Consider the following 15,141-nt stretch of genomic DNA (forward strand, 5'->3'; position numbering starts at 1 on the left):
CAGGGATCCTATGCATTCAGGGTGCCATTGAGATCTATTTCTTTTATTTATTTTTTAACACTTTTTAAAGATTTTTATTAATTATTTGACAGAGAGAGAGAGACAGTGAGAGAGGGAACACAAGCAAGGGGAGTGGGAGGAGGAGAAGCAGGCTTCCTGCAGAGCAGGGCGCCCAATGGGGGCCTTGATCCTGGGACCCTGGAATCATGACCTGAGCTGAAGGCAGATGTTTAACCACTGAGCCACCCAGGTGCCCTTTGAGATCTATTTCTGAATGTGGAATTCCATCTTGTTTTTTCCTTTACTGAAAAAACCCTTCTGAGTTATTTATTTCCATTGCTTTAGCTTGAGTTTCCATGATTTATTTGTATAGCGTCTGTCATTCTTGGTTGGGTTGAGGACCTTGAACCTTTTTTTTTAAAGATTTTATTTATTTATTTGACGTACAGAGATTACAAGTAGGCAGAGAGATAGGCAGAGAGAGAGGAGGAAGCAGGCTCCCTGCTGAGCAGAGAGCCCGATGCGGGGCTCGATCCCAGGACCTGGGATCAAGACCTGAGCCGAAGGCAGAGGCTTAACCCTCTGAGCCACCCAGGCGCCCCAGGACCTTGAACCTTTTGAAGTAATTTCAGATTTCTTCTTGAGCATGGTAAAATAAGTGTATGTTTTACAATTTTGAAGGCTACTAAGTAGCCTTGCACTTTTTTTTGTCGATAGGTTAGAACCCTTCCCATTTATTTATTTATTTATTTATTTAAATATTTCATTTATTTGTCAGAGAGAGAGAGGGACGGAGCACAAGTGGGCAGAATGGCAGGCAGAGGGAGTCTGAAGCAGGACTTGATCCCAGGACCCTGGGATCATGACCTGAGCTTAAAGTCAGATGTTTAACCAACTGAGCCACCCAGGCATCCCAGGACCCTTCCCTTTTAATACTGTACGTTTACCTGAGTCATGGATAAAGGGCTGAGCTATACATTTTCTTTAACAGTGGTCTTCAAAACTTTTTTGCTTGGGTGACTCATAAAAATTCTGAAAATGTTCTTCCTCACGTATTGAACCCCATTTAAAATTATCATCCTCAAGTTTTCTTTATAACTTTAAGTGGTAGTAAAGAATATAACTTTAGGAGTGTTATAAATTAATTATTTAAAAATAAAGCTTTTATCTTTTTTGAAAATGTATCCAGTGAAATATCATAGTGGTTTGATATTTATCATCAATTTGAAAATAGACACCTTTCATTAACAATGGGATATTTTATTTATTCCTTTTCTCTTTGAACTTCTACTTAAATCGATTATCGTCCACATAATTTTATCCTTATATGATGTATTTTCATGTTTGAAATCTGTCGATCTATCTGTAGTGCTTTTCTGTAACAGAAATGTATATAAATAGAAACTATATACATAAAAATTTTTTTTGAACATAATTTAAAAATCTCAAATATTTTTTCTGGATTATTATTGAATTATTAGTAGTATATAATTGGTCAAACATATATTCACGAATTTTATAAAGTATTAGGCATAAATATTTATTGAAAACATGCTGCTTATTAACGTTTGGTGCTTTTCTCAGTTCTGGTATCCTTAGTAGTTATTACTAGGACGAGGAATGAGTTCCATTTGTATTCTTTTTATTATTCGTTTGTTCATTTATTTAGGATCATCATAGTTTTTTAAAAATTGAGATATTATTGATCTATAAATTATGTAATTTTAAGATTTTTCTTTTTAAAGTGTAAGTTTTAAGAAGCTTTGCTTACATGAATAAGGTGATGGGGCTTGAAGGAATTTTGTTAACATTAATGTCGCTCAGTTTTTTGACTTTGTTCTCACGTAAGAAATTAAGATAAAAAGCATTTTTAAATTAATCAGATTTTATTTATTCATTTGAGAGAGAGAGAGAGAGAGCACAAGCAGGCAGAGTGGCAGGCAGAGGGAGAGAGAGAAGCAGGCTCTCTGCCAAGCAAGGGGCCCGATGTGGGACTTGATCACAGGACCCTAAGATCATGACCTGAGCCGAAGGCAGCTGCTCAACTGACTGAGCCACCCAGGCATCCGAAAAAAAGCATTTATTGATTTATCATCAAAAACAGTTTTAATGCTCAGTTAGTTAACAAGTCAAGTCCTTTCTTTAATTTTAATGAAAGCAAAGAATTAGAAGCCAAACACTCAGAGATTTGATTTTTTGGTCATTTATAATCATTTACTTTTTTTGTTAAGATGAGTACTTTGATTTTTCCTTTCCTGCCCTAAACACTATACCACAGACCCTTTTTCTACTGACTTTCCTTCCTCCAGGTCTTCTACCTTCTACTATATTCTATTTCATTACCCTTTATACCCTCACTCTTCCAACACATTCACTATTCTTTCCATCCTGCTTGTTCTTGTTACTAGAAGGTTCTTGCAAGTGAAGTGTTCCTGTCCCTGTTCCCATCTATCCTGCACCCGCCCACCTCCCCCCCCCATTCCTGCAATTGCTCTCCTCTGCTCCTGCCAAGACTTGCTCTCTAGCTCTCCCTATCCCTCTCTCCAGCTACCTGCCCCCATCTCTCTCCCTTGCTCAGTCTCTTTTCTAGCTTTCTCTGTCTATGTGTAAAATTTGTAAATTGAATTTTATCACCCTTCTGAATAACATTATTATTCTTTGAAGGGACAATGTGAATGCTAAGTTTAAAATAACTGTTAAAAAAAAAAGTATAGAACATCCTTACTACTGCCAGGTAGTGTCCTAAGTGCTTTGTGTAAGCTAACTCATTTAATTTTCAGTCCTATGAGATAAGTACTCTTGTCATCAACATCCTCCTTTGGGTGAGGAAACTAAGGTACAGAGAAGTTCGGTTACTTTTATAAACTTTTACAGTAGTATTGGTGGAATTGGGATTTGGTCCTAAGCCATCTGTTCCACAAGCATATATGCTTTAACTACTCTTCTGCTTCTAAAAATATAGTTACTAGAATGGAAGCTTTAGCAGTAGAAATGCATTGTTTCTTCTTAGTACTGTGGCCATTTCAAGGGTCCAGACACTTACAATTATGGATATAGAATATCCTTCAAATTCAGTGATATGTGAGATTTCTCAGGAAAATGCAATTTGATATACACATGTAAAGTATTAAAGTTGAAGTCCCAATTTTTATTCAGATGTTTAATTCTGTAACTGAAACATTGATCTCTTATTTATGAGCTTCTCTTTATTCCCACTACATTGTTCGAGCTCTCCTTTCTCTTTCCTGGGTTAGAATGGTAATTTTGCTTGTGAGATACATACCAGGCTCTTCAGAATCAGGTTCCCATCTATCTTCAATTCCGACCTTAGTTCATAAACTATTATTCATTAACAAAATCACTTTGACCTCGTGTTTCAGCCATATTGATTTAAAGTCAATCTTATCTCCTGGTCTTGTATGTCTTTAACCCCTTCTTTCTCACACTTTTCTCTTAATTCTTTTCCACTTCTTTTTCTGCTTAATGAATCTCTGTGTGGATGTTATGGCCCAATTCTAATGTCACCTTCTGTGTGTAGCCTGCCTATTTACACATGATTGTTCCTTGTCCTGTGTTCTTTTTAAGTCTGCTTCAGTGATAGTACTATCACATTATGTTATACATACTGTGTCATATATATTTGTCTTCCTACTCAGAGTTGCTCAAGTCTTAGATTGCATCTTACTTAGATTGAGTCTTACTTATCTTTGAAGCTTGGATTCTTAGTATGGGCTTGATACTTCTCCGGTTTGTTTGGAAATATTTATAGTTGGATTGTGGTATAGTGGAAAATATTAGATAGTTGGATTTGTATCCCAACTCGGTTTTGTACTCTGTGTCACCATGAGTAAGTTCTTGATGCTCCCTCTAATATTTCCTCATCTCTAAAATGGGGAGAATAACCCACAGGATCATATCTATAAAGTGCTAGCCTAGGGCTAAACTGATTTAGTGCTAGTTTCTTTTTTTCTTTTTCTTTTTTTTTTTAAAGTATTTTATTTATTTATTTGATAGTATAAGCAGGGGGAATAGCAGTGGGAGGGGGAGAAGCAGACACTCTGCTGAGCAGGGAGCCTAATGCAGGGCTCCATCCCAGGATCCGGCATTCATGACCTGAGCTGAAGGCAGACGTTTAACCAACTGAGCCACCCAAGAGCCCCTGGTTTCTTACTCTTTTTTTTTTTTTTTTTTTTAAGATTTTATTTATTTATTTGACAGAGAGAAATCACAAGTAAGCAGAGAGGCAGGCAGAGAGAGAGGAGGAAGCAGGCTCCCTGCTGAGCAGAAAGCCCGATGTGGGGCTCGAACCCAGGACCTGGGATCATGACCTGAGCCGAAGGCAGCGGCTTAACCCACTGAGCCACCCAGGCGCCCCAGTTTCTTACTCTTTATCAGACTTTTTTTTTTGTTGTTATTGTTTGTTTGATGTTATCAGTTCATCCTTAAAGATAGAAAAAAAGGATTTGTAGAATTGGAAATTCAGTGGTTCAGGGATATGATTAAGTTCTTCACATCTTTTTGTTCCTCCATCCTAGCATGTATTGGTTCTTTGACTAGCTACTCTAAGATTGTAGGATGGCTCTGAGTAGTTCCAGCATCATCTCTTAAAGAAGGGAGGGAAAGAACTTCTTTTCTTCCTATCCATTTCTTTCTGAAAGGCAGCATAACCTTCATTGATTAAAACTGGGTCACGTACTTAATCCCATGTCAGTTATTGCAAGGGTATGAATGCTAAGATTGGCTTAAGTTAGTCAAGAATCATAATGTTGGGCTGGGGTGAAACCTAGCTTTTCTGAAAGATGTGGCTTAGAAAAAAAATTATGTTTTTTTTTTTAAAAGGGGGTGGGTGGGATGGTTTTGGATAGTAGGAAGACAAATATATAAGAATATATATAAGAATATATAAGGATAGGATAGGATAAGAATCTCTAGTGACTACCTTAGAGAATCAACCAGGTACCATGTGGAGGACGCAGCAGACCAACACAGCGAGGAATTGTCTCCCCCAGGTGCTGACAGTATCATAATTGAGATGTGTACGAGAAAGTACATATTCCAGAGAATTCTCCTTTAATAATAGTGATAGTAATAACAGCAGTTGTAGCATTAGAATCTGTGGAAAATTGTTTTCTAATTTGAAATAAAGTGAAAGCCTAGCATTTTCTGCTTAGCATTTTTCTAATTTGGGGGCTTTTAAAAGTGAAAATAGAACCCATTTAAACAGAACAATTAGATGATACATTTAACAACAATACAAATTATATGTGCTTTTTGTTTTGTTTCTCTTTTCAGTGAATGAGCTCATTCTCAAACAGAAGCAAAGATTTGAGGAAAAGAGGTTCAAATTGGACCACTCAGTGAGTAGCACCGTATGTTTCAACTCTTATTACTACTTTTTAATAAATTTCAATTTGTTGTTTTTATTGGTTTAATATTAATTAATATTAGAGCTTAGTATGTCATTGATTTTCTTTAAGAAGAAAATTTGTTTAAGATTATTTTGTATAATAAAGAACTTTTGTTATCTGCATCATGTAAAATTTAATGATCATCTTTTGAAAGGTCTTCTGGAATCACATTGAGTCAGAATTGTCTTGTAGTACATGACATTTGGAAGATTATATGGCAGGGGGGAACTACGGTTGGTAATTTGGAAAAACTTTTGGCAGATTCTCAATTTAAGAGAATCAGTCCTAAATTATTGAGGGATGTGAGCCTAAATTAGTACCTTACCAAGTACAAAGTTGAAAATATGGCTAGACAAATAATTAAAATCCAAGCACTTATTTTGAAGGGAGTTACACCTTTAGACATGCTCACTTAACATTTGTTTTGAATATGCTTTCTGTATCTGTTACCCAGATTGATTTTTTTTTTTTAAGATTTTATTTATTTATTTGACAGATAGAGATCACAAGTAGGCAGAGAGGCAGGCAGAGAGAGAAAGGAGGAAGCAGGTTCCCCGCTGAGCAGAGAGCCCCATGTGGGGCTCGATCCCAGGACCCTGAGACCATGACCTGAGCTGAAGGCAGAGGCCTTAACCCACTGAGCCACCCAGGCGCCCCACCCAGATTGATTTAAGAGAGAAATAGTGTGGGACGCCTGGGTGGCTCAGTTGGTTAAGCAGCTGCCTTCGGCTCAGGTCATGATCCCAGCGTCCTGGGATCGAGTCCCACATCGGGCTCCTTGCTTGGCAGCGAGCCTGCTTCTCCCTCTGCCTCTGCCTGCCACTCTGTCTGCCTGTGCTCACTCTCGCTTCTCTCTCTATGACAAATAAATAAATAAAATCTTTAAAAAAAAAAAAAAAAAAAAAGAGAGAAATAGTGTTTAATTATAATTAGAAGGCAATGGGGAACTATTGGCTAGGAAGGAGTAGGTCAGAATATTATAGTATATATATATATATTTTTTTAAGATTTTTATTTATTTATTTGACAGAGGGAGATCACAAGTAGGCAGAGAGGCAGACAGAGAGAGAGAGAGAGAGAGAGAGAGAGAAGCAGTCTCCCCACTGAGCAGAGAGCCCGATGTGGGACTCGCCCAGGACCGGGATCATGACCTGAGCTGAAGGCAGAGGCTTAACCCACTGAGCCACCCAGGCGCCCTATAGTATATTTTTGATATCTATGTAATAAACATAATTAGGAAGTAGCAGTTAAACATTTTAGGGTCTCTAAAACAGTCTTCTTAGGAAGTTACTGTGTTTCTTTGTTTTCAGAATGGCCACAGGTGGCAAATATTTCAGGATTTGTTGGGAACTGATCAAGATAACCTTGATTTGGCCAATGTCAACCTCATGTTGGAATTACTAGTGCAGAAGAAGAAACAACTGGAAGCAGTAAGTGGCAGTTGAACTTTATTTTATTTATTTATTTATTTTTTATTGTGTTATATTATTCACCATAAAATACATCATTAGTTCGTGATGCAGTATTCCAAGATTCATTGTTATGTATAACATCCAGTGCTCCATGCAATATATGCCCTCCTTAATACCCACCACCAGGCTCACCCCCTCCCTCAAACCCCCGTCCCCTCTAAAACCCTCAGTTGGCAGTTGAACTTTAAAAAATTTTAAGTGGTGGTCTTTATTGCATTGAAAAAGATCTAGAAATGTTTAAAAATAGTACGATAGTATCTGTCACTCAGTCCATCCAATTTTATTCAGTAAGAAAGAGCATACACAAGGTATCTCTTCTAACAGTCCCCCCTTTCAAGTAAAAGACAGATTTCTTACAAGTTGTGGTGGCTCATTTATATTCAGAACAACTGAGTGATAAGAAAATCATGACAAAATACAATTTCATTTTATTTTATTAAAACAAATTTTTTTTTTTAGGTTTCATTTATTTATTTGACAGAGAGAGAGATCAAGTAGGCTGAGAGGCAGGCAGAGGGAGAGGAGGAAGCAGGCTCCCTGTTGAGCAGAGAGTCCGATGTGGGGCTCAGTCGCAGGCAGAGGCTGAACCCATTGAGCCACCTGGGCGCCCCTACAGTTTCATTTTATTTTATCTTTTTTTTTTTTCAAAGATTTTATTTATTTGACAGACAGAGCTCACAAGTAGATAGAGAGGCAGGCAGAGAGAGAGAGGAGGAGAGATCCTGTGGAGCAGAGATCCTGATGTGGGGCTCGATCCCAGGACCCTGGGATCATGACCCGAGCCAAAGTCAGAGGCTTAACCCACTGAGCCACCCAGGTGCCCCTACAGTTTCATTTTAATAGGGAACAGTTATATTGGTCATTTGTCTTCTAATGAATATATTCCTTGCTAGATCTTCCCTTATTCACATACGAGATTTGGAAGATAAAATAGAGATTATTTTTACCTACATAAAATCCTTTTAGCAGGTGTTTGTTCGTGGCAGCTGTAGTGTATGGCTTAAATAAAGGCGTTTAGAAAGATAGGAACTGTAACTAAATATATCCTGTTTCATGTAATAAAATAATAAATGTAAAATTGTGTTTATTTCATGTAAATAAATATAAATGATATAAAGTATAAACAATGTAAAATGTTTATAAATAATATAAAATGTGAATTTGCATGTATTAGGAATTGAATATGATCCATTGGAGCAATTTACACCTCAGCATAAGTCGGTATCCCCCTGACCTAGCTGAAACAAAAGTGGGAATCTATTGACAGGGTAAGGGAGTGAGTAGCTGACATGTGAAAAGGAAGTGTTTAACAACCATTAAACCATATGGTTGTTAAACCATATGGAACCATAGCCAGCTTTTCTGGAGACTGTAAGGAAATAAGATCAGGCACTTGAATGTTGGATCATTCTTTGGTGCTTCTCATGTCTGTTTCTTTGGGACAGGTCTGATTTTCTTTTCTTAGGTATTTATAACATAATGTGATCATTTGCACTTTCTTCATCTATATTTATTTATTTATTTATTTATTTATTTATTTATTTTAAAGATTTTATTTATTTATTTGACAGACAGAGATCACAAGTAGGCAGAGAGGCAGGCAGAGAGAGAGAAAGGAGGAAGCAGGCTCCCTGCCGAGCAGAGAGCCCGATGTGGGGCTCAATCCCAGGACCCTGGGATCATGACCCGAGCCAAAGGCAGAGGCTTTAGCCCACTGAGCCACCCAGGCGCCCCTATTTTTTGATAGAAGAAAAGGGACTTTCCTTTACAGTTTCAAAATTCTGTGGGTGGATTACTAATATAATTTAGATCTGGATTTCACTTGATTGAATAGGAATCTTAGTAGAAGAAGGAAGTAGCTTAGGTTGTGCTTACCAAAATGATTCTCCCATTCTAGGTGGGAGGGTGGGCAGGGCTGGTGGAAATTTCTCCCATATTTTTTGGAAACGGGCCTTTATCTTTAATTAATTTATTTATTTTAGTTTTATTTAGGTATAATTGACATATAGCACTGTATAAACTTAAGCTATACAGCATAATGACTTGACATACATGTATTGTGCAGTGATTACCACAATTCTCTTCCTCAGCCCCCCTTCCCCATGCTCACACGTGTGCTCTCTCTCTTAAAGAAATAAATCTTTGTGCGGCGCCTGGGTGGCTCAGTGGGTTAAGCCGCTGCCTTCGGCTCAGGTCATGATCTCAGAGTCCTGGGATCGAGCCCCGCATCGGGCTCTCAGCTCAGCAGGGAGCCTGCTTCCTCCTCTCTCTCTGCCTGCCTCTCTGCCTGCTTGTGATCTCTCTGTCAAATAAATAAAATCTTAAAAAAAAAAAAGAAAAAAGAAATAAATCTTTGTAAAGTAAATTGGGCTCTGAGCTGGGCATGGACCCTGCTTGGGATTCTCTCCCTCTCCCTTTGCTGCTGGCATGCTCCTATGTGTGCTCATGTACTCTCTCTCTCTTTCTCTCTCTCTCTCTCAAAAATAAATAATAAAAAAAATTAAAAGAAGTTTATATAAAAAGTTTCATATTATAGTTATCCTTTTGACATATGCCTCTTTGTTTACTTTTTGAGGTTTATGTTGGTAAATATAGATCTAGTTCATATTAACTTATTAATGGTACCCCATTGCATGAACATATCTGTTCCCCTATGGTAGATATTTATGTTCTTCCTAATTCTTAGCTGTGAGTGTCATTATTACATTTAATATTGTTATACATGTTTCCTTGTGCTCATGTATATACACTTAGTGTTTTAAGGAATGAAATTACTGTTTATAGAATTCACATGCACATTTTAACATATCAGATATTGCCAGGTTGCTCTTTTGTACTATATGAACACCTGGTATTTTCTCATTTTTAGTTATTGCCAGTCTGATAGTAGTCAGATAGTGTGTGTGTGTGTGTGTGTGTGTGTGTTGGATGTTGCTACTTTTCCAAATAGATATTTTGGTAACTGAATTTTAGTTGAATTGCGTTGTGGTCAGACAACATGATTTATATGATTTTAGATTGGATGTTTTTCTTGAATTCATTTTATTTGCTTTGTGGGTTTATCATGGTAAGTTTCTGTTTTGTTTTTTAGTGGTTCCTTTTGTTTTTCGTTTTTTGTTTTGTTTTTAGATTTTATTTATTTGCGAAAGAGAGAATATGAGGGGGCGGGTGGAAGAGCAGAGAGAGAAGCAGATTTCCTGCTGAGCAGGGAGCCTGATGTGGAACTCTCTCCCAGGACCATGAGATTACAACCTGACCTGAAGGCTGATGCTCAACTGACTGAGCCACCCAGGGACCCACTTTTGGGTCTTTAATACAATTGTCGTTACATTGTGCCTTCAAGTCATATCCTTCATCTATCTATATTTACAGGAATCTTATAGTAACATACTTCATTTCCCCTCTCCCGGCCTTTGTGCTATATTTTTTCCTATAGTTTATTTCTATATACTTATAGGGGTTTATTGAAAATAAAATTTTGTCGGGCTGCTGGAAAGATGGCACAGTAGGAGGATCCTGGGTTCACCTGTTCCCGTGTGGCCACCTAGAGAACACCTACATCGACATAAATAACCCAGAAAGCAACCCAAAAACTGGCAGAACACACTCCGCAGCCCTATATAGATAAGAGGCCACAACGAAGCAGATCCACTGTCTCTGATTACTCTTGGCAGGATCCCATCAAAGCAAGGCCACAAGCCTGGCAGTGTGGGCACAGCCCAGACAAGGGTCAGTATCACAGCAAAGTAAGTCCTGCTCCAGGGAGAGGGGAAGATAACTGCACACCAGTCTGACTGTGACCCCAGCAGTGGGCTGAGGGCAGGCAGCTGGTCTGACTGCAGGCCCTGCCCACAAACAAAAGCTTCTCAGGGGGACAACAGAGGGAAAGTGCCTGCAATTTGGCACTTCTTCATCTCTGGCAGATACCTGCGCTGACTCAGCTCAAGCCCAAGGCCATCCTGGACCAGCCCACTAACACCACAGGCACACCATACTCTGCCCACAACGGGCAGAGAGCCATTGCAGGCTGGAGTGAAGGCAAATACAGCCCAACCGCAATGAAAGGGCACCCCTGTAGCAACACACATAGAAGACATCCCGAAGCACTATTTTCTGGTGAAAAAGAGACATTGCACTGCAGGACCTCTTCTTCATAAAGCCACTACTTTTAAGTGCGGGAGGCGTAGCTGACTTTCCTAACACATAGATACAACAATGGACAAAGTGAGGAAAGAGAGGAATATGTCCTAAATGAAAGAGCGGAACAAAATCAGAGCAAGAGACCTAAACAAAATGGAGATAAGTAATATGTCTGATAGAAAATTTAAAGTAATGTGCATAAAGATACTCTCTAGAATTGAGAAAGGAGTGCAGAACCTCCATGAGATCCTCCAACAAGAGATGGGAGACACAAAAAAGAACTAGTTAGAGCTATTGGACTCATTAAATGTAAATAAAAATAGACCACCTGGAATAAATAGCAACCAATAGGAAGTAGAAGAACGGATCAGCCACCTGGAGGACAGTATAATGGAAAGTAATCAAGCTGAGCAGATGAGAGGGGAAAAAAAATACACAAAATGAGAATAGACCTAGGGAAGTCAGAGAGACTGTCAAGCATAACAGTCACTTGATAGGTATCCCAGAAGGAGAAGAATGAGAAAAGGGGGCAGAAGATTTGTCTGAAGAAATAATAGCTAAAAACTTACTGAATCTGGGGAAGGAAAGAGAAATCCAGATTCAGGAGGCACAGAGAGCCCCCAACAAAACCAACCCGAAGAGGTCTGCACTAAGACAGAAAGTAAATAAGATGGCCAAAAATAGTGATAGAATATTTTAAAGGAAGGAAAGAGAAAGGAAAGCATGACATGGAAACCCCATATGGCTATATTTCTTAAAATTAGTTTTAGTTTTGGGGAAAATGGCTAGTTTTTTTTTGTTCCTTAAAGATTTTGTTTATTTCAGAGAGAAAGAGAGAAGGAGAGTGCACATGGGGGAGGGGCAGGAGAAGCAGACTCCCCACTGAGCAGAGAGCCTGATGCCGGGATCCATCCCAGGACCCCGAGATCATGACCTGAGCAAAACACAGAGTCTTAACCAACTGAACCACCCAGGCACCCTGAAAATAGTTTGATTTTAAAAATGCCAGTTAGTAAATAGGAAAACTGATTAAATAGTAGTAATAGGCTAAATGGATGCATTAATTTGCTTTATACTGGTTATACTGTGGTGTTAAAGAAAACTTTGAACTCGTAGTTATATTTTTAAAAGAACAATTATAATTTTCTATTATAGGAATCACATGCAGCCCAACTACAGATCCTTATGGAATTCCTCAAGGTTGCAAGAAGAAATAAGAGAGAGGTATATTATTTTGTATGTTTTACATAATGTCTCATATACTGTTGCTGACTGTTCCCATTTTTCCCCATTTTTGTAAAGGCATTACATGCTAAAAAGTTTATTTAAACACTTAAAAAGTGTTTAAGTTGTAGGCAGTTTTCTAACTCTTTGTTATTTTAACTTCTTTTACCTTAGAACTTGATACTTTAAAAATCCCTTTTTGGAGATGTGCCGAAAAGTTTTCTGTAGGATTGAATACAATGACTTACCTCAAAGCAGCAAAAAATAGAAAATGGAATTATCAAATGACAGCCTACCCTTCACCCTGAAAAGAAGATTTAGGAAACTTTAGATAACATAGTCTCAAGTAGAGAGTGTTTCAAATATTTCTTATGGCAAAAATGCATGCTGGGGGAAAATGCAAGTAAAAATATAGCTACCTACTTAAAACTTGGAAAGCATAAGACATGAAGGATAGTGAAAAGATAATTTTTAATTAATAATCTTATAATCAGAATGTTCTAATTTAACATTCATAAAATTCCTTAGTCATTTTAGACTTCTACAAAATATGGGAAAATCAAAGGTAAAATCCTGTGCTATGGGGACAATGCTGATATAACTTTGAAAGCGTCTTCTATTTAAATTCCTGTCACAATCTTTTACATTTTTATTTTAGGTTGTCTTATTAGGTTTTTAGTCATTTAAAAAATATATAATGTGCTAATAAAAATATATGATGTGCTAAGTTCTAGGCTATCTATTATTTTTGAAAATAAGAAGATGAGAGATGTCTTTATATTGATGAAGTACTGTTAGTGTACATTGTCAGAACCTTTACATTATCTGAGTTTGGTATTTCCCCTTTTTTGATTATTTGTGATATCTATTTTTTTTTAACTTTTTCATACTTTGTTCAAATTGGATTTTTCTGTATTATGATATTGTTAACAGCTAAATATTCTTTACATGGTTTATGACTATTTTTCTCATCCTTAAGCTTTGCTGAGCTAATAATTTTGATTTTAATATGTCCAATGACAAAAAACATTATCTTCACTATAAATTTAAAATTTCTTCCTCTCTGTTGCTTCTTGGCCTTTTGGCTAAGATCAGGTGTAAAATTTATTCCTCTCAATTTTCTTTTTCTTTTTTGGGTACTTTTTCAACTTTGGTATGCATGAGAATCACCTGAAGATCTTGTTAGGCCCCATAATCTGCATTTCTAGCAAGCTTCAGGTGTTGATATTCTTGGTCCTTGGACTACATTTTGAATAGCAAAGCTGAAAATATTGGATGTACAAATAAAATCACTAATTTAATATGTACACTCAACATCTTTTTTTTTGTTGTAGAAAATTCTTTGGAGAAGTGATGGTTTTTCACATTTCATTCATACTTCCTAACTTTAAAACAGAATGAAATTGTTTTGTAGTAGTTCCATATGCTTCTTTCTGCCTTAGACTTTGAACTCATTGGAAGTGAGATTAAGTACATGAGAAATTACCTGATAATGAATGAGTAAATGACTCAATTAAGTGTATAGTTGAAATATGAGGATGTTTGGGGGTTAAGTTAAATGGCTGGTCATTATCTGTGTCCTCTATTATTTAAGGTTTTCATTAGCCCCTGAGGTTTTTCACTGCTTTTGTAGGGATCTATTAATGCTTGCAAAAAAATTGTTAGATTTGAAAATGTCTCAGGTAATAAGGATACAGCATGTAGCTCTAAAAAAAAAACCCTGAAGATTCTGAGATTAATACCTTACTAGCAAGCTGATGAGTTAGCCTGTCACAGTTTCACTTGTGCTGTCTGTTCCATGAGACTTCTGGGCTGGAAATAGAGGACTTTATTATGGCACATCTAGTACAGCTGCTGCATGTTTGCATATTTTCTCTTATCCTCAAGTCCCAAAGGGGCGATGTAGAGATGGGCTCAGGTGAATGCTGCACATATAGTGGATTTATGTAATGACAAAGGAACCCAGAGCTTAGAAATTCGCAGTCTTTTAAAAGGGTCTGCTGGAAAACCTGTTTAGTCTTTGCCCTTCTGGGAGATACCATTTTTATCATATTGATCAGAAAACAAATCTGTCCTTTGTCCTGGAAAAAGTCACCATTTCTGTCTTGCCAGGGTGTTTGCTTTAGAAACATCCTTGAAAAGTAATTTGGAACAAAAGCTATGACAGCATGTTCTGAAATGGGAGAGATCAATAGAGAATTGTTTCCTAGTAAATAACTCTTCATGGTGATAGGAATTTGTCCTTTCTCTGATGTGGTGGCTGATGGCCTTGAGTAATACCTTCTGAGATACTGTGTTTGATCACATAGCTCTTACTATCAGTGTTTCTATATTTTATTCATTAAATATCTGGGTTAATTGTGCTATAGAATTTTACAGCTTAACTTTACTTTTATCCTTGTGATTAAATGATTTGTTTTCCCCCCCTTGAACCATATTTTCTAATGGTAGGCAATTTAACCAAGAAGTGCACTAGTTCTAAGTACTTCTGGATATTGGTGCCTTTTCTGTGCACTGATTATATTGTCATTAATACATTTTGGTTTTCTTTTTTTTAATGTATCCATGATTGAGTGATTTTGAGTATTTTGTATTTAATTATACAAGGGACTGAGGAGCTAGGTTAACAAAAGTTTACAAATTTAAAAGTTTAGTGCTAGGTTAGCAGACTTTAAACATTTATAATTTGTTAAAAATTTAAAAATTATTTTGAATTTTATGAACTTCTTCATAATTGGAGTTAAGTACAGTAGTGCTATGTAATCATAATAAACTTTAGTCTAGGGGTGCTTGGGTGACTCAGTTAAGTGTCTGACTCTGGATTTTAGCTCAGGTGCTGATCTCAGAGTTATGAGATCCAGGTGGGACAGGCTCTTCTGTGGGTATGGAGCCTGCTT

At 37.3% G+C, this 15,141-nt stretch overlaps 1 protein-coding gene across 6 annotated transcripts in view; it reads left to right on the forward strand.

Annotated features, from left to right (window-relative positions):
- The window catches only part of COP1 (COP1 E3 ubiquitin ligase), a 250,858-nt gene that overhangs the window by 37,003 nt on the left and 198,714 nt on the right, over nt 1-15,141 (forward strand). For 4 of the 6 annotated variants that reach the window (XM_047704561.1, XM_047704558.1, XM_047704559.1 and 1 more), the window contains exons 4-6: nt 5,293-5,369; nt 6,719-6,838; nt 12,176-12,244. In XM_047704561.1, the coding sequence (XP_047560517.1) occupies nt 5,293-5,369; nt 6,719-6,838; nt 12,176-12,244 (266 nt within the window). The remainder of the gene's footprint in view (nt 1-5,292; nt 5,370-6,718; nt 6,839-12,175; nt 12,245-15,141) is intronic. The other 2 variants (XM_047704557.1, XM_047704560.1) reach the window with 2 other exon arrangements.

The sequence above is a fragment of the Lutra lutra genome, chromosome 15, assembly GCF_902655055.1.
Source record: "Lutra lutra chromosome 15, mLutLut1.2, whole genome shotgun sequence".
NCBI classification, from domain to species: domain Eukaryota; kingdom Metazoa; phylum Chordata; class Mammalia; order Carnivora; family Mustelidae; genus Lutra; species Lutra lutra.